General features: G+C 40.7%; 1 protein-coding gene across 4 annotated transcripts in view; it reads right to left on the reverse strand.

Annotated features, from left to right (window-relative positions):
• Positions 1-20,456, reverse strand: part of Zfp407 (zinc finger protein 407) — a 381,839-nt gene that overhangs the window by 129,255 nt on the left and 232,128 nt on the right. For 2 of the 4 annotated variants that reach the window (NM_001033341.2, XM_011247079.2), the window contains exons 5-7: positions 17,570-17,736; positions 13,945-14,028; positions 5,991-6,111 (exon numbers count right to left, since the gene is read on the reverse strand). In NM_001033341.2, the coding sequence (NP_001028513.2) occupies positions 5,991-6,111; positions 13,945-14,028; positions 17,570-17,736 (372 nt within the window). Of the gene's footprint in view, positions 1-5,990; positions 6,112-13,944; positions 14,029-17,569; positions 17,737-20,456 lie in introns of those variants that run through there. The other 2 variants (XR_877587.2, XR_877586.2) reach the window with 1 other exon arrangement.

Genomic DNA, 20,456 nt, shown 5'->3' on the forward strand with positions numbered 1-20,456 from the left:
TAAATATCATTTCCATTTCTAATTGTTAGCTTTCTTACAGATGATAGCTAATACTGGCAAGGAAGAGCAGAGGATAGAACAGTATTCATCTATCTATATGAAGCACACAGAATGTACATGGGACAAGTACTTGATATCTGAGTAATAAGATATTGTGAAGGGAACAGATAAATATATAAACTTTTAGAGAAACGGGTAAGCATCAAGCTGTGATCAATATGGTCATCACGCACGCACACAGACACGCACCACGAGACAGGACGTGTTTCCAGTGTGCCCATGGGTAGCGGTGCTATCGTAGTCTTTCTGGTGTTTTTCAGTAAGAAAATAAAAAAGCCGTGGAAACTTCTCTAGTTCTTTCTTAACTCTTACCATCATGGAACTTAACACGTCTTTAAACTCTTTCAATATTAATGTAATTATTCACTAGGAAGAGGCAACCACAGCACACAGAAAAATAAAGCTTTAGAATGACTAAAAGTGCTTCAAATCACTTACTTTCAGAAAATAAAATCATAAGATAGTTACATAAAGACAAAATTAACCTTTAACAAGTAAAGGAGGTATCTGAAAGAGCGAGTTAGTGGATATTTCTAGATATAAGTGCCTGCCTGTTAATTCAGGGAGGATGGCATGCTTGGGAGAGCACGGTCTACTCTTGGAGACATGTAGTAGCACACACTAGCTCCTGGGAAGCAGTTGCACGGGACAAGTTGCACAGGGGACACAACTATGTAATAACTTTAGCAAAATGTCCAATACTTTTTCAAAGCAACGAAATTAGAGGTATTTGGAAATACATCTGAGCATATAAGCATCACAAGTCTACCAAAGTGTGATGATAATATAAAAGATTCAAATGATAATCTTTGTGGTAGTTATTGTCAAAAGCCTTCATCAAAGAAAATCTAAAGATTTATTCTAAAAAGTCATGACCAACTAAGAAGGTTTTGAAGTAGGCATATTCAGCAGAAATGCCTCAGAGTAGCTCAGACATAGATACCAAAGATAGCGGCCATTATGACTCATGTGGCACGTTACAGGATAGTGATCTTCAAAGGGACGCACTTTCAAACTGTAAGGTGTCTCAGCAATTATAAAAGAAGTGATTTTGTATTTAATAATTTCTAAATATTGTAAAAAGTGCTGAAACATCAATCAGCATGAATTACAGAAAATTCTAACACACTTCATACATGCAGGACACAGAAGATGAGGCTAACATTGACAGGTGAAATGAGATGCCTTGCTAAGGTAGAAAACGAATGGGGAAACAGGCATTTAGATCTACTATTAACTCCACATGCCAGGCTCTGCCTAGGGCCCATCTTACTACACTGTGATGGGAATGACTTTGTAGTGTGGAGTCACCGAAAGTCTGCTAAAGGTCTGAACACCCAATAACTACATCATCTGATTACCCATCCCACAGACAAGAGAAAATAAAAATCCAGTTCACAGTACAGCCCAGGTCTTTCTGCAACACTTGCCCAAGTGATATATGATGATATCATTGCAACCATGCTGCCGAACACACAAGAACATGCTCAATACTGCACATGCCTTCACTCCAGACAGCAAGAGACTTGAAATGCTTCATGCTGAATTTGAGACTGTTGTATATTTACCCAACAGTACTGTACGGTCCATACAAATCTTTTAAATATCATAGACATATAATGGTTTAATTATAAAATGACTTCTAATATTTTTCTACAATCAGTCCTAGACACGAAAATATTAAATTGAGATGTCTTTGCATTATATACTGTTAGAATGTTTGATTTTAGAAATAGCTGTTTGAATTACAGACTGAAGTTTCATTAAAAAATGAATTTTGAGGTGGGACTTGAGCAGAATTTCCAATGGTCCTAAACATTAGTGGTGTGCTGACACTGAAGTTTATATAATCAAAACGTGATCAACTCTGAGGAACAATGCAGCTGCCCCTGTGCAGCAGCAGCAGCAGCAGCAGCAGCAGCAGCAGCGGTGGTGGCCAAGAAACACTGCTCCCATGTAGAACACAAGGAAGCAAGCCTGTCCGTCCTGGCCCTGCACACACTTGGTATGCCGGGGTGGGGGTACCCAGTGTGGGGTCCATTCTCTCAGAGGAGATGATGAGGGACTTGGGGAGGGAGGATCAGGCGGGGGACAGCAATTGGAATGTAAAGTTAATAAATTAAAAAGAAAGCACACCTCTCATTAGTATGTAAACTCACTCTTTTCCTAATGTAGAATTATGTGTACAACAGAAGTTTCTGTAAAATATCTTTTAATGTTTATTATCAGTAAAGTTTGATCTATATATGCACATCTAGAGCTCCCTGCTATTTTCTTTGGGGGAAATTGTTACAAATGGAAAAGCTTAAGAAATCTTGTTCTTCTTGGTCTTGGTCATCCTGGGGCTGCTTTGCATACACTTAAGAAGAAGTAATGCTAGATATTTCTCTAGTTGTAAGTTTGTTTTGGTGAGTATGTGTGTATATGTATGTATGTGTGCACGTGCTTGTATGTGCATGCGCATGCTTTTGCATGTGGTGGGGTAAATAAGTGTTAAAATACATTTGGTGTTAAAGTATGAACCCCAGGTCAAGCTGCACCCGTCTGCTGCAAATGGCTGCTCTAACTATACAGAACTTCCCTGAGATGTTTCTTTGGGTCTGGTTAAATTGGATACATATTTTTCTTGTATTTTTTTATAATAACATTTAAAGTATATTAAATAATATTAAAGAATTCTACAGTTATCCTACTAAATTCCATGAGGGGGGGGGGCAGAGACTGGAAATATACTTAATATGTAAGTTATCTGGAAGACAATTAACATTATTAATAAATTGGCTATTCTCATTCATGAAAATGGTGTTATGTATCTTGATTTACTTGTATATTTGTTTTTAAAAAATGTTTTTTATCAGCCGAGAATGAAGCTGGGTGGTGGAGTGTTTAGCTAACATGCCCAAAGCCCTTGGCTTGATGCTTAGTACTGTAAGAAAAGTGTTTTGAGGGCACTAATAGCATATGTCTTACATTTTTTTGTAAGCAATGTCTAGATATTCAAGATGCTGGATTCAATTGTAAATGGTATCATACTTTCAAAACATTATTAATGTGTGTATTTATGTGTCTGAATATATCTGTGCACATGTGTGTGTGAGTATATGTGTGTTCTTGTGTATATGTGTGCACAGAAACAGGACGAACTGACATGCACATCGGTCTCCGAGTGTGAGAGCAAGTCCAGCAGGGAGAGCGAGGGCACCCGTGACATTCAGGCTGCTCCCTAACTGCATGGCTCACCTGACACTCGTCCCACTGTATTTTTGGTTTCTTCTTCCCAAGTATGCTCACAGAGCAGCTTGAAATACCTTTTATCTGTATTTCTCAGAGGTTTAACCTTCTGGCCACTGCACCCAGTCTCTCTAGCAAACACATACCGAGGAGTGCTGTGCTCCAGACACAGGCAGCAGTCTCACGAGAACATGACAAGCCATGAAGTAGGCTGGCACAAGTGGAGCCCCCAGGATCGACTGCAGAGTAATACTTTCCTGAAGGCAGGGAGGTTGTAAGTGAAGAGTTTAAGAAGTTAGATGGGATTGGACTGAACTCAGGGGTTCCTGATGGAGGAGTTGGAGAAGGGACTGAAGGAGCTGAGGGAGTTTGCAGCCCCATGGAGGGAGCAACAGTGTCAACAGGCCAGACCCCCAGAGCTCCTGGGGACTGGACCACCAACCAAAGAATACATATGCAATGACCTATGGCGCTGTCCACATACGTGGCAGAGGATAGCCTTGATGGACATCAGTGGGAGGGGAATGCCGGGGAGGGAGGACTGGCGTGGGTGGGTGGGGGGGGAGTACCTTCATAGAGGCAGGGGGAGGGGGGAGGAGAGGTTTCCGAAGGGGAGACATGGAAAGGGGAAAATATGTGAAATATAAATAAAGAAAATATCCAATCCAAAAAAACAGGATTCAAGTCTAAAAAAAATAAAAAAGAAGCTGAATGGGGTCACGTCAGAGTGTGAGCGAGCTAGTGCACACAGGAGCCTGGACAGCAGGCTCAGAAACAACCAGGACCTCAGGAAGGAAGATGGAGTTGATGTAAGGGGAGGGCTTGTCACTACAGCCACGCTCTGTGTGCTGAGCCTGAGTGCTTCCTCACATCCCAGGGCTGTGAGCGGGCTCTCAGCACAAGCACAGCCTGGGTGCTGTGGCCCAGCAAGAGGTGGCCAGCTTCCCTTACATGAAGCTCCTTGCTGGGTCCTGCTTACTCTGTAACCCATGAGTGACAGTTTATAGGGAACCTTGCAGATCCCCTCATTTGAAACACCTCTACTCCTTTAAAACCTGTGAGAACCACAGTTCTTGAGGATGGTTACTGATATAGAGAGGAGGTACAAAGTGTTTAAAGTGAGAATGAAAAGTCATCTCAAAGAAACCTATCCCTCCCCCAAGATAAGAAGAGGCCTTATGCACAGGGTATAATCCATAGCTTATAAATAATAATCCTAAAAGCAAGGTATATGAGGAAACACAGTGCTCAGTTTCTAACTGTATCTCTCTTACTGGAACACAAGTATGGGATAGGCTCGTTAATAAGGTAAAAAACGCTTGAAAATGGTTTTAACAGACCCCATATCATCCGGAGATTAGAATTTCCTCTAACTGGATCACCATTTCCCAAACTTCCAAGAAATGCCATTCTAGTGTTATGTGTAGGCACAGCTCATAAAATGTTGGATGAATAAATAATTAATGAATGAAATATATCTGTAATATCTCTGTAGTATTCAATGACCTTTCACATAAAAATTAATGCAATAACGCAGATAATAATCAAGATTGTGGCAATATATTTGCCAAGTGCACAGGTTACCTCAACAGGCATACAAAACTCTGCTTTTTGAAGACAGCTCTACATTCAGTCTTCATCCTCGATATAGGGGATTGGTTTTTCTCTATCACATATGTCGTGTGGTAGTCAGAGCGGAGAGCTTCAGGGTACAGTCCCTTGTCTAATGTGGTGTCAATCAGCTGAGTACAATGTCCACTGTATCACAGCATGTGGAAGAGTTCAAGCTCATGCTCACGTTCGGGGACAGCTTGACCTGGCAGGACTCTCCATTCTGCATCCTACTGTCACTGTAGCTCTCCATGGCCCTTGCTATTGCCTCCTGGTTACCAGACCCAGAAAGTGGGATGAACAACCACGGCTTCTGAAGCACTTTCCGCTCAGCGCTCCTTACAAGCACCAGCCCCTTCATCTTGGAGTGTGCAGAGTGCAAAATGACATGGACACGCCTCTTATCCCCAGCTAGGGCTGAGGCCTGGGTCTGGGCTCTTTTATTTGCCTCGCCAATCAATTTTGCAATTGTTTGTGAAAACGCAGTCACTGATGGTGCAACTCTACCACAGAAGGCAGAAAACACTTCTTAATCACCTTCACTGTCACACAAACGCTTTTGCTCACACTTGTCAAATGGTGCATTGCTGCAATGCATCCTTACTGTGAACAGCGAATACTCAAAACGTGGGAAAAGGGGGTTAGAAAACCTACACATTGAGTCTATAAAACCGGAAGTCTATGTTAACTACCCACTGCAAGTCTACAACTTTATCATGGGGAAGCATATGTCATCAGTGTGCTCACGTACAGGATACTTAACACCCATGCAAGTAAGGGCTGCATTATATGGCACTGGTAGAGCAGACCGAATTACAATAAAAGGTTTACGTGACATCGAGGGAGGTGCTCCTGAGGAAGTGCATTAAGTAAGTTTATTAAGGAAGTCTCTCACCAACCCTCTCAATTTACAGTGAGCATAAAACTGTTCTGAAAAATGTATTCATTTGTTAAAAAACATTATTTTAATTAGGAATTAAATATCTTGCCTAATGTGTACCACTCATTAAAGTATTCTAAAGTAGACTGGAAAAGCTGGAGTTCTTCTGGATTCCAATCGACTCTGGTGACACATCTGACCTTATTACCTGTAGTCACACCAAGGGCACCTGTATGGCTTCTCTCCAGTGTGCACACGCTTATGACGAGTCAAGTGTGACTGGGTTGTGGAGGCGAAGTTACACTCATCACATTTGAAAGGCTTTTCCCCTGTAACAAGAAGTGCACATACATGAGTGACAATAACTGGACGCAAAGCATCCAAGCCTAGTATTAACATATAAAATGTTTATGTACATAAAACCTTACAAATATGATTTGATCAGTTCCATACCTTTAGAATACTTTAAAGCTGGAAGATATTACTGACTTTTATAAGTTAGCTACTAGAAAGGAATAGGATGTATTGTCCAAACAGGATTCCTGGTTCTAAGTGTAGGTTGGGATTGTGGAATATATTTATAGACCACGTTAGATGAGAGGCATTCCAAAAAAAAGCCAGTGAAGTCAAAAGCATGGCCAATCACACAACACACATACAGTTGAAAATAAAATGTGAAATAATAAATTCCTAGCACCAATCATAAAGAAAAATAAAATGAAGCTATTACTTTAATAAATATTAGAAATAAAAGGAATTAGAGTAACAGAATTCTGAGAATAAGGAGCCTCAAAAGAACACATGATACAGTTCTTGATACCCTTGTTAGGATGTGACAGTCCTGTGCAGATAGGGCCAGTGTGAACACATGATGCAACGCTAATCCCATGCTAGGATGTGACAGTCCTGTGTAGACAAGGCTGGCCTGGGACCAAGTCCCTCCATAGCTGAGCCCCTTACCTGCTTCTCCAGACTCACACATTACTTTCCCATTTCACTAGCTACACTGGTTGTAAGCAACTGACCCAAGGCTCTTTAATTTCAATTAACATAAAACTAGTACAACTCTGCTACTGAAAACTGTTTTAGCATGGCTACGTTAGCTTAGACATGCAAGCCTATTCTTTGTAAGTACAACATTTATCAAAATGCAATATATGTTATATACTTTGGGTGCAACTTTGCTCTGTGCATTAAGATGTGCTAGAAGCAAGAAATGAACAGCAAATATCAAAATCTCAGGATAAAAAGTAAAACACTGCTAATAATATCATAATGAGTTTATAAATGATCACTTTAGTATTGCATGTGAAGTTAATAATGATAAAAAATCACTGTCCTGTGCCGTTTCCCCATTGTGGGCGGGCAGAACACATGTGTGCTCCTTCCATCTCTCTGTGCTGACAGTGGGGAGGCACGAAGCCCCTCAGCCCTGTCCTCCTCACACAGCTGATGCTCCTAACCAATCCCTTACTGTGCGATTTCCATCGGCGACACCATATCTCAACAACCCCACTTGTTACTTCTTATTTTCTAGCTTTTCATGATAGTACTCTACGTATACTGATCTACTTTTAAACGTGAAGAAAAGCGCATTTATTCTTGTGCGGTTGAGTATGTGTTATGTGTGCAAGTGTTTGGTCCACAGCACAAGTGTGAGCCAAGGGGACAACTTCTCAGGATCAACTCTGGGCACCACATGGGTTCTGGAGGGAAAGCTAAGGACAGGCCTGGTGGCAAGCACCTACAATCATTGAACCACCCCACCAGCCTCAACAATGGCAACAGAAAGTATGATTAAAGGATTAAAGATACTTACTAAAGTATGTTTGCCCCAAATTGTCCCAGGTCAATGTGGCCATCAGTAAAGATATCTTTTCTTCATACCTAAGTCTACTTACCTAGCCACACACATTGCTGTATGAATATTTAACTTATTTATACCCACACATCTTATTTGATGGTATGCATTATCTTCCATGAAGCAGAGAGAGGAGGCTGGGGAAAGCCAGGTGGACTGCAATCCTGGGACTGCTTCACCTCACTTGCTAACTGTCAGACCTCTTGAGAAAGACCAGGAAGATCATACCACCAACACGCAGGGTAACTGAGGATTACGATGACAGAAGGTACAGAAAGAATGCTGAGTGACCAGGGGCTCTTCTCAGAATTATGACAGCATGGTTTGAGGCCAATAACCACAATCCCTCAGAGATCAAAGCAGCAGTATACAAAAGCTCTCTTGAAGAGCTTGGTCACTAGGCACATACATAGTACACAGAACTCATCAACAGCTTTACATACTAATATGTACAAAAGAAAGCTACTATGTTGTAGATTTTATCTAGAAATTACTGTGTTTGAGTCTCTTGGGTGCAAAACAATCAAAGACCATCTACGAAGCAGAATAAAAGAATGGTTAGTTTAAAAGGACTTGTTTTTCTATAAGGCTTCTGTCTTTAACACCCTAGTGAAGACATCACCCAAAGACTAAAGTCACTCTTTGCTCTCCGCTTCTAAAAGTTTGGTGAATCAATTTAGGTGACAAAAGTTTAATTTTAATGACTGACATATAACACTAACACACAACACTCACACACACACACACACACATACACACACACACACACACACAGACACATACATGTACAGATGTGCATTTTGAGGGGCACATCTTCTACAAAACAGAGGTGTTTTTTTTCGATTCAGTGATATTGCTAGGATGAAAATTACCACAATTGGTGGTTCTCAATCTGTGGGTCCCGACCCCTTTGTGGGTTAAATGACTCACAGGGGTCATATATCACATATTCTGTGTATCAGATATTTAAATTATGATTCATAACAGCAGCAAAATTACAGTTATGAAGTAGCAACAAAATAATTTTATGGTTGGGGGGTCACTATAACACAAAGAGCTCTATTAAAGGCATTAGGAAGGTTGAGAATCACTGCTCTAACAGAAAGACATCTGGGTTGTTTGTTTGTTTGCTTGTTTAGTGGTGGTGGGGGTCACTACCAGAACAGGTGAATTTGGAATAAACAATCAACAACAGGTAAGCATTGAATGGACAAATATTTTCCTTTTGTCCTGAATAAATTCCCAGAAGTGGTGTAGTAGTAGGTATCTATCCCGGGGTGGGTAGCAAAGTACTTCCTGTAGTCGTCCATATCACATTTCACTAGCTGCATACAGGAGCTCCCACCACCATCTGTTGTGGTCAGTGCTCTGAGCCTGCATCTCCCAATGCACGTCGTCCTTGTGCTTACTGCTCATCCCTTTACACTCCATGCTGGAGTATCCTTTACTAGCGGGCCTCCTCAGAAGAGCTCTGAGAGTGCTCCTACGCTGCAGATACAAATCCTTGATGAGATCTGCAGTCTCAACACTTTCATCTAGTCTGCCTGTCTTCATTCTCAGTAGCATTAGCGATTATTTTGTATAAGGTTTAAAACTTATTAATTTGTAATTTTGTGCATTTGTTCTTTTAGAAAAATGCTATTAACATAGTAAAAAAATTTTTTTGATTATCCAAACTCACAAAGTTTATCGATGCTTTACATTGTGTAATTCTGAGTTTATTTTATACACAGCATGAAGTAAACATTAAAGTTGGTTTTACTGAATATAAGATGTTTAATTAATCCAAAATTACATGCTGAATGGCTTAAACTATTTTCATCTCATTAAAAAAAATCAACTGGTGGCACAGGCACCCGTCTTAATTCTGTGCAGACACGTGTCCACTGTGACGTAAAGGCGATTGAGCTGACCTGAGCAGGTCCAGCCTGAGCCAGGGACTCTTCCTTCTCAGCCTTTTCTGATGATTTCAGACTTTGCATTTTTACAAGAATTTCCAGTTGCTTTTATTGATTTACAAAAGGAGTCTGCAGAGCGTCTAGGTCTCCACAGAATCAGGTGTGCTGAGTGGTGCTCATGGCATCTCACTCCAGGTCTCATCGAACCATGACCAGCAGCACCTCTAGTCTTCCTACGGAAGATTCTGTGCATCTTCTCTAGACTTCTTCCTGAGAATGATGCTTTGTTTAAAGAATAACTGACATGTCGCCCAATCAGAATAGACTCCATTTCTTCTGATGATTTATTTATGCAAAATATGCCAATCAAATACTAACAGTATCCATGTCAGAGGTCTAGTAGGCGTTCCCTTCCACATAACGAATCTAAGTTATTCTGGACTCTGTGAGAATGTACAGGCAAGTTGCTGTTACCTCCTCGCCCGCCTGCTTCTGCACCTGCAGCTAGCTTCTGCAGCTAGCTTCTGCAGCTAGCCACCTGTTCTCTTCTCTGCAGGGGCTGTGGTAGACACCTTCAAGCTACCTTTTTGTCACAGATGTGGCGGGAGCATGGAAGTACTGAGAGGGGGCATCACAGAACCACTGTCTAGGTCAGTGTACACATTCAAGATCTAAGGTCTTCAAAGTTAATTTTCTTGGTTTGGAAGCTTAACATGTGATTAATGTAGGTCCCTTCATTTAGTCTTTCATGAAGTTTCTTGTGACAATTTAAAGTTAAAATTTACACATTTATAAAATGCTATTCATAAGTTTGCATTCTATTGTGGTAAACTGGAGATTTTCATTTGATATTTGCCTCAACTGTACCACATATTAACTTGTATAATATCAAGATGCTTTGAGTTATATAAAAGCTGTCAGGCAAACATATGATACAACAAAATCTTATATAAAATATTATACATAGGAATACTAAGAAGAAAAGACAGCCAAGCACATCTGTGATATTGATAGGCACACGCCTTTCTATAGACCACACTTTAATCCAATATCTATCCTGAGAGTTAATTTGGAACGCATACATTTTGTTAATCTGTTACACATATTCAACAGTTTACCCTAAATACATAATTTTGGAATTTTTAAAGAATGAGTAATTTCCTCAGGAAAAAGACAATACAGGGACATACCTTTTTGATTATTGGGGTAACTACATAGCAAAAGTTAATGCAAACACCCAAACAGTAAATACTCAAAGGAAATCCTCCACGTTTAAAACATGAATTTCAAAATATCTGATAGTGTTTGAAATAAAAAGTACTCTACAATGAGATGCATATACTTGCTACAGAAAAGTCTCTTCCCAATTTTTAAAAACTAAAAGTTAATGACATCATTTTGCCCCTCTCTGTCCCGCATCCACTCCCATGTCCCCAGCTCGCCTCTCTTTAACTATTGTGTTGCAAGTGTGTGTGCAGCATGTGCACACACGTGTACACACACACATGTATGAGAGAGAGAGAGAGAGAGAGAGAGAGAGAGAGAGAGAGAGAAGAGATGAGACTCCATTTCCTGTTGCTTTTATGAATATGACTTCAAGGTTGGGCTACCTGTTACTGAATACTCAGGAGCTCATCCCTGAGGGAGACCAATTCTTCCTTCTCTCAAGGGTTCTTAGTCCACGGGTGGGCCTTTACTGAAGAGGTATGGTTAGAGTACAGATGGGGATACCACTTCTGACTTGTCTATCATCCAAAGCCAGATTTTACCTCCAGTTAATATAGCAAATTCTTTGGTGCCATTATGTATAAATCAACAGGGACTTGGGCACCCACCATTTAAAAGCCCCAGACAACACTGCTGTGACCCCCAAAATCCTAGCTAGTTGGGTGTTGGAGTCAAAATGCACTGGAGCCCATACACCCAAGACCTCTCTAAGCAACAGAACTGAAGGCCAAGAGCGGGGGGGGGGGGGGGCCGCAGAACAAGAAGCTCTGTGGTAACCATAGTTACTAGTTCTCTGCTGTAACATACTTCCAAGTTTTCCCTTGAATAAACTACTAAGCTGTTTCTCTTTTCATAAATACTGTCCTTTACAAACATTAATCTTGCACAAAATATCCAGTAAGAAACACTTCACATCTTAGGCCTAACAGACAGAAAAGGAAGAAAAACAGAGACACTAGGACAGCTTGCTTCCATAGTACCCTGTCTTTTTGTGTGTCAACCATCTGTCAGACTGGCCAACCACATCTCCTGGAAATCACACTTCACATTCCTTAGGGTGGACTGGTGGTTATTACACTGGCCAGGTCTCTCCAACCGCACGTGAGGATTGCTGTCTGTGCCCTTGAATCGAGGGACTCTGATAAAAGGAAATCTCCAAAGGGAAGATGTTTCATGTCAGACCCCAGACAGCCTACACTGCAGTCGGGAATTATTTACGCCATGTGGAACACTTTGGATACCTATCCCTTTCTGAGCCGCCTGTAATTTGCCTAGACACTGTGGTCAAAGGGTAAACCATGCCAAAGACAGACACATCAAAAAAATATAGATTTAAAATGTACCATCAAGTCTAGCATCAGGATGGGAAGGGGAGGGGGAAACATGCGTTGCTTAAACATTTTAAGTCCAACATAAAAGCTAAGTGCCTAGACTGAGTTGCACTGAGCTGTTTGTGGAGGCCAAGTCTTTTAAGAACGGACTTTGGTATTAAAGAATCATGTTTGATTTGTGCCACAGAGGCAGATAAATGCCAGAAAGACAGATACCTCTGTCTGTGAGACATTGTCCTATATGGTATAAAGTTAATAGCAAAGTAATAAGGAGCCTCTGGACCTGACATAAAATATAAAGTTGTGCTGGCTCGATGCAGGCTTCCTGATCGATCCATCACCTGGACCGTCTGGATCACAGTGTTACTGCCTCCACTGTGGGGCAAAGGGGAACACAGCAGCTGGAGGAATGGCACAGGGGGTCGGCTGTCCCCTGGAGCAACATGGACTGGGAACGGGAGAGCAAAAGTGCCATGTAGACCATAAAACCCTGAGTCATCAGTAAGCTGGAGACATGAATTAAACACCCACAACCGCATGGCTTCTGCACAGTTTCAACCTTTCTTTCTCTGTTTGCCATACGAGGACGCCGGCATCCACACAGCCTACCTTCTACTAAATCAATACACAAAAGTTATGCACTGCATGCAAATACAGCTTAGGTTTTTTAAAGTTATATTTTGAACATTTACTTCCATCTCAATGGCTTTTATCCTTATGGAAATTTCATCCCAGTACACTCAAGAGTTAAAAGCAATGACGTCAATTCATTTTCATTGATTCAGCAAATATCATCAGAGAAGGGAGGCTGGCTATATCTGTGTAACGTGATATTTCAAGAATCTCAATGCTCTATATGTACTATATTGAAATTTTCTTCCTTATGCTCAAGAATTCCATATATGCAGTGCATGAAGTAGGACCATATATACTCTCTACCTCTCCACTAATTCCCACACATCTCCTCAACATGTTCTCCTCCAACTTTATGTATTGTTTTTATAACCCACAAAGTCCCATTAGAGCTGCTCATGTGTGCATGGATGGGATGAGGCTGTCCACTGGATACGGATGGAATTTTACCAGGGGCCACTCCCTTACCACATGGGCCTTGACTGTTCCATTAGTAAAGTCTTGATGACAGGAAAATGTGGTTCTACTGAGAATTACAAAAGAAAACTGCCCTGAGACGATGCTATCCTGGACACACATTATCTAGAATTATCAGAATAACTATCTGTGAGACCACTGTCTCTCCTAAATCACAAAAATGACTCTCATGGGACAGGTTTTCATCCATGTCCTCCCTTACCTCTCATGCTGTGTCTTTGCTGTTACTCTCTCTTAACAACAAGAATGACTGCAGAGTACCTACTGCACATGGAGTCATGTGGACTGAGACCAATGCATAGACACACAACACAGGCAGGTAGAGAGACAGAGGTATACAGGCAAGTAGGCAATGGGAGGGTGGTATGACACAGCAGAAAACGAAGAAGGCCCAACAGAAGCTCTTCAGGACCCAGGCAGGAGGCTAAGACAGGGCTTTGCAGTAGAAAACAGCCTCAAATATCTGGACATGGGAGCTTGCTTTTTTACCCACTTAGGATAAAGCTCATGGGAATATCTGGAGCCTTATACTGGTGACTACTTTTTAAGCATGTAACAGTAGAGAATCTACATTCTATGAATGCTGTGTTTGTGAGATGTGTGAGGACTGATAGAAAAACCTCATTTGCAAAGGCCTAGAATAAAGAGGAAGCAAACCATGAGGCAACTGTGCTTGGTATTTAACACCCTGCCTCAGCCCTGCAGAGAGAAAGCAGGAGCAGACTCGGTACTGACCTGTATGCTGCCGACGGTGCTTGGTGAGGGCATGCCGGGTCCCACCGGCGAAGCCACAGAGGTCACAGAGAAACGACTTCTCGCCTGTTGCAACAATAAACAGATGAGGGACTGTGGAGGTCACAGATCATTAAAACATATCTATCAAGGCTTTCAGGGTTACTAATTCCTCCAATCAAATGTTTCCATGTAAATATGTCAAATGGGAATGAAATTACCACTGCGGTTTATTGACTGTGATAAAATCTGAAAAGCACCACTGAACATAATTACATACTTGTCAGACCCATAAAAATTAGCTTTATTATCAATGGAATGGTTTTGTACAACTTCATTTCTGGTAGATGTCTTCCAGATGGGGCTGTTTTATGCACGTGAACAGCTTTATGCATATCCTGATTTTTTACAATTCCCATACATCTGGCCTTTCTGAGCTGAGTAAAGATTGCTTGGAATAGTTAATATACAGTATATATAATTCTGCTTAAATAAAATACATTGAAATTTTAACAACCTAAGAACACTGAATTGGTTTTACCTGATTCTATCAGGGTCTTCTTCAATCACCTTACACTTAATAATATGAATTAAATGGCCTCTTTGAACAGACCGAGGATCTGAAGGAAATGAAGCCCGCATTACTCAGCACCAGGAGCAAGTCAATGCTGTTTGTAGTTTTCAAATTTTATAGCATAAAAAAGGAAGCCAGGGATTGCTAAAAAACACGTGTAAAAATTCATATCCCTCGTCTTCAGTGATAGCTTCAGCCTGCAAACTTCTTCAGAATCAAAGGCATGTTTGGCCGATATAGGCTTGCTAAGTGTGCAAATGGATGTTTTCTTAGCATTTTACATATGCTAACTTCCTGACTTATGGTCTCTACATGCTATATATAATTGCACTATGGGATATTTAGCCAGCAAGTGCTTGCTAGCTGGACAATTTATCCTATAAGACTCACAATGAAAGAGAAAACAGAAAACAGAATAAAAATTCTCACCTTGGAAAAATTCAGGGGAAATAATTAGACTTTTCCAGAAATAAAGTACATCATTTGTAGCCATCTCTATCGTCACTGAGGCTTTAAAGTGACAAGTTCTCAAAATAGGCAAGCTTTTCCCAAGTTGGACATTTCACAATGCATTTGCACACAAGGATTTTATTTTCAAGGTTGTAATAACAAAACAAAGACAGAGACATAACCATGGCAATCAAAAGACCCACCCTTCAAGTAAGTGTACTTCTAGTTTTCTTAAAGAAGAACATGAAGAAGCCCTTAGCCAAAATACTTCTAATCTCACTCCCAAATGCGCTAAGGCGTCACTATCATTCAAAAGACAGTTAACAGGTAATGCCTTTGCTACCTCACTTTCCTGCTTCAGGGGCCATACTTAAATCCTGGATATCATTGTTTCCAATAGGAAAAATAGAGTAGATGGGCTGTGAAGAATAAAGTTTAATTATAATCACTCATGTGATTATTTAATCAATTTAAAACACAAATCTTTTTAACTATCTGTATTATCAACTAAATATCACTGAAATAGTTTTATACAAAAAAACCCACCAATTTGTTCCTAAATATTAGCATTTTTTTATTTTTATTTTTTTAGTGTGGAGGCAAAACTGTTCTCTACAATGTACTCATTACCAGTTCTGCAGACAGTTGTGTGTGCACTGACAGAGAACAGCTGCTCTTACACATGTGCAGGAACAGAAGGACTACAGGGTAGAAATGTGTGTGCCTGTGCACATGTGCACACGCATGTGTGAGGGGAGTAGCGATGGGTAATGGGGAGAGAGCATCCCACAGTGTAGGCAGAGGAATAGATTCCATTTATGAAATCTTTGTGACCTATTTCTTCCATGCAAAATAAGCGTGTTAATAAACACAGGGGGAAATGTCAGAATTTAACATTTTGTACACGTGTACATGCTGTACATGTTAAGGTCTATGCACTTTCTACTTTATAGTGTATAAACATGAAAAGGGAAATTATTCATTTTCCGGGTTATTTAACTGTAGGTACATCAATGACCTTGATTTTTGATGTGTAGGATTTTATATGGGGTGTGAGTCTCAGATGTATTGTATGTCATATTTACCTTGGTGGCTTGATTTGTTTTCAAATTCAATTTTTACTTTTTTTTTTTGAAGTGGAGGGGGGGGTGGAACTGTTGAATAACAAGCCAAGAGGTTTGTTTTTTTTTTTTTTTGAAGAAAAAATTTTCAGAAATAAAACTCAATGCAACATTTTACTCCAACCAAGAAGGTATTCTTTTAGCATGTCATATTTAAATGACAACAGAGATTTAATAGAAGACTTCTTTTAATAGCAACTTGAATTAGTTTCAAGTGTACCATTTTGCATTCAAACGTAGAAAGACATGGAAACCAATCCTTTATTTTCTATTAGAAAACAGCCACTGTCCCCTCTCTCTCATTATGGTGCAGACTACAAGACCTAACAACAAAAATCCATATTATTGATCTGGCCAAGTCTCCACAATTATTCTTTAGAAGGAAACGCCGACGATAAATTACATCTGCACTGGCTTTTCATCTGCTGTTCGATATAAGTGATCTCTCAGGGCAGGCTGGAGACCTTAAATCGTCAACACCCTTGTCAAGGAAGCTAAGGAGGTCTGGGCTTCCCACAACTGCTTCAGGAGAACTTTCAACCTACAATTTCTAACAATAATACAGGATTCACAACAATCAGAAGAACATTTCTGAATGTTGATTAAAATTTATTATTTTTTCCTACAGGGAATATATTCTGGGCAGTGCATAGAGAAGAGAAGACCACAAAAATATTAATAGCTGCGAGTCCCAGACAGGGATACAGGTTGAGTATTTAAACACAAGCCCACAGTGAAGTATGCGGCCCACTGTGCTGCAACCATGAAGGGCATGTGGCACACAGAGGACAAGGCCACAGGGCATGAGGGCTCATGCACTGAGAAAAGCCCCAACTGAGTCGGCTTAGAACCACACTCCCCAGAGAGACTCTCAGGACTGCTAAGTTAGATCACACATGGTCATGGCTAATGTGTTCATGTAAATTGTATGTTACTGGAAGCTTTTAAAAAACGATTTTATGAAAAGCATTTGGCAACTCAATTCAGATTAGCCTCTACATTTTAGGAACTCTAGGCTGTGACACTGTTTGTATTGAGAAGAGATATAAAACTGCTTACATGTAGAAAATGGCACATAAAACTAAGATTCAGTATGTTTCAATGTTATGGTACTTAGGTAATATCTACAATGAAATAGAAGACAAGTTCTCTTTAAAAGTGTAATAGGCCCATGTGACAAGGGTTCATCTAAGAAGCTAAGTTAGAACACAAACTCTGGAAATGAGCTGTCAAATTTGAACCTATACTGCTTAAACACATGCACACATACATAATCATACTGAAGTGACCAATGTTGCAAATGAAGAAATGAAAAATATTTTCATACACAATTATCATGACCAATTTGAAATACAATTAGCACAACCTCTACAAAAAAAGTCATGTTAAATACTGGTTTCTACCAAGAAAACCAATGCACACACTCCCGAAGCCCCTGGGGCTGCCATGGCCTGGTCTCTGAGTTACAAGGGCTGTGACACACCTGTGTGCGTCCTGTAGTGGTCTTTCATCGCTGATGCTGTGAGGAATGAGTAGTGGCACGTGGGCCAGGTGCACTTAAAAGGCTTTTCTCCCGTGTGCAGTTTCATGTGGTTGTTCAAGGCCCATTTCTCCGTGAAACTTCTATCACATAAGTGGCATGTAAATTTCCTGCATGAAGGAAAGAAAAAAACAACATAAATTTGGACTGTGCACTCACACCTATGGCTGCGGGTAGAGTGTGTGGTAGCCCTGAAGTGTGGCGCACACAGCCTCTGCAAAGGGAACTGCAGGCTGGGTCTGTCATGTCTGTATAACCAGGCATTGATTTTTCTGTCGAGACCTGGCACTTCAGCCATTTATTCTCTGCTTTGCGGTTGGGCCCAACGGGTTTGAAAAATTCTGTTACAGTCCAGTCACCCCTGAGGCAAAAGTGAGAATAGATTTCACCTGTACAGGCCTACACCACTTATCCAGGGCATGGGCTGTCAGAGCAAAGGCTAAATGAAATGCTATCCATACTCAAGCACTCAGACAGGCTCTGCTGTCCGCCAGGAGGATGGCTGGGCTGCTGAAAAGCTACTCCTGAGAGAGAGCGCCCACAGCCCTGAATCACTGTGCTCCATGGAGATAAAAGGGAGACAGACCCCAGATGGCTCCTGATGGAAGCTTCCCTCTGTGTTGTTGACATGGGTACACGAAAAAGTTTTCTCAGACAAAAATAAGTCTGCTGCCAAAGCACCCTGAACACACCCAACCTCCTGTAATCTCCAAAGCAATGCAGGGGAGGCGTGCATACAACTTGGAGGGGAGGTGAAAGTTAAACATTAAAATGACACCGAGAAAAAGAGGAAACCCAAGCATGTCCTATAGGAAGTCAGTCAGTCAGTATCTCTTTAGGAAAATATTTCAGACGTCCCCGAGAGGCACAGCCTCGGACCGTGAGCATGCGCAAGACACCGTTTCCGCCTTCGCTTTGTGGTTCTAGAGTCATCAATACAATTTACTTCCTCTTTCTAACACTATCAAGTTTTAAGCAATCTCTGAACATTAGAGTTCAAAAAATTAATTCAAGATAATGAACAAATAAGAGAACATTGAAAGAAACAGTTAAAATTAAAGTTACACAATTTGAAAAGTTGTAAGCATTATACCAGAAAATAGAGACTAAGGCAGCATGACCTTAATTTCAAAAACAATTAGCACAACCTGTACAAAAAAGTCATGTTAAATCCTGGTTTCTATTTAAATAATGAAGAAAAATGAGGAATCAAAGAACTTAAGTTTATATTGTCAGCATGGGGTTACAGACATGTACCGTCACATGAAGCCACTTCCAGGATTTTCATCAAATCTTACAGTTTCTCAGGACAGGAAAAGAACCCTGAGTGATAAAGGCATAACTTGCTAATTTGGTGTTAAATGCAGATTATATTAACAAACCAACTGAGTTTTATAAACTCTGGGAATCCAGTCATAAATTAGCTTTTGTAAAATGCTTTCTTTTTACTATGTATGCTTACATCATAATATAGTAAATGTACCAAGTATGTTGGCGATAGCGTAGCATATCTGCAGTACTTCATTAACAGCAGCAAACTGCCAGTTTACTTCTCTGTAGCCCATGCGAGGAGACGCTGTCTACACCATGGACACAGGCGGGTGCAGAAATCACTGCACCATGGAGCCACTGCTGCCTCATACTGGAGAGTGACAGATATAACTAAATACCTTGAAATGCACTGCAAAGAATATCATGTCCGTATATCTCTTTGACGGGTTTTCATGCATTTAGCATTTCAAAACCATGACAGGGATCTTATTTCCAAGATAAATTCCCCTATCTACTTATTTCTCCATGTATTTACTGTGGAACTAACCTTCTCCTACAAGAAATAAATAAGGAGGTTAAGTAGATGCTATCTTTAACAAATAGCTTCTCCAGACTGTATTACAACTTTATGAATGACAAAATAAATCCCTCAGTTTTATTCTACCATGATGTGCATTTAACAAAATTACATCTACACAACCTCGATGTGTGCTGTCTATTATTCATACATAATAAAAATGTTAGCCTAAAGCTCACTGCCTGTCCAGAAAGGACAAAAGCCAGATTATAAAAATGAAGTGAAGCTACCACTGGACCTTCTATAAACTGCGTTTCACAATCTTCTGTAAGGAAACAAGTCTGTTCAGCCACTGGGCAAGCTGAGGGTGCACAGGATGTCAGCATAGGCTACACACATAGATGAGACCAACCTACAAGCAGGGCGGCTCCCAAAATGATATGAATTCTGTCTTAAGTACTCCAAGATGACGTGTTATAAGTCAATCTAATGCCAGTGAGGACTGAGGCCTCTGAAGGGCCTGCACTCTTCACAGACCTTCAGGAGGACCTCATGAAGTATGTCCAGGATAGACTTGGAGTAGAACCTGCCTATGAAGGACAACAGAGTGCATTCTGGGAGCCTCCTAGAAAAACCTGACTAGCTGCTATTCTATGAACACTGCTTTGGAATGTATAGCGAAATCACAAAAAGAGGAATACTTGGACATCAAGAAAATCTGCTTATAAGGGAGAGAAACCATTCATAAAGTAAACTTAATGCCCAAAAAAGTATAAAATGTCATTACAGGTTAAACAAAGAGCATGCAAGGGACAAGGCAGATTGGAGGCTCCCAGAGGTACAGGTGTTTTACTTAGACACTAGAAGACAGGTGACTACTGGAAAGGGAGAGACAGCAGGGAGACTGTCAGCAACAGGAAGTACAGGAGAAAACTCCTCCAGTGGGAAAGGGTGTGATAGAGCCCTGAAGGCACACATAGAACACACACACACCCCACTTTCTTCCAAATTCCACCATAGAAACCAGAGACTAGTCAAAGC

Source organism: Mus musculus, chromosome 18 (genome assembly GCF_000001635.26).
Source record: "Mus musculus strain C57BL/6J chromosome 18, GRCm38.p6 C57BL/6J".
NCBI lineage: Eukaryota > Metazoa > Chordata > Mammalia > Rodentia > Muridae > Mus > Mus musculus.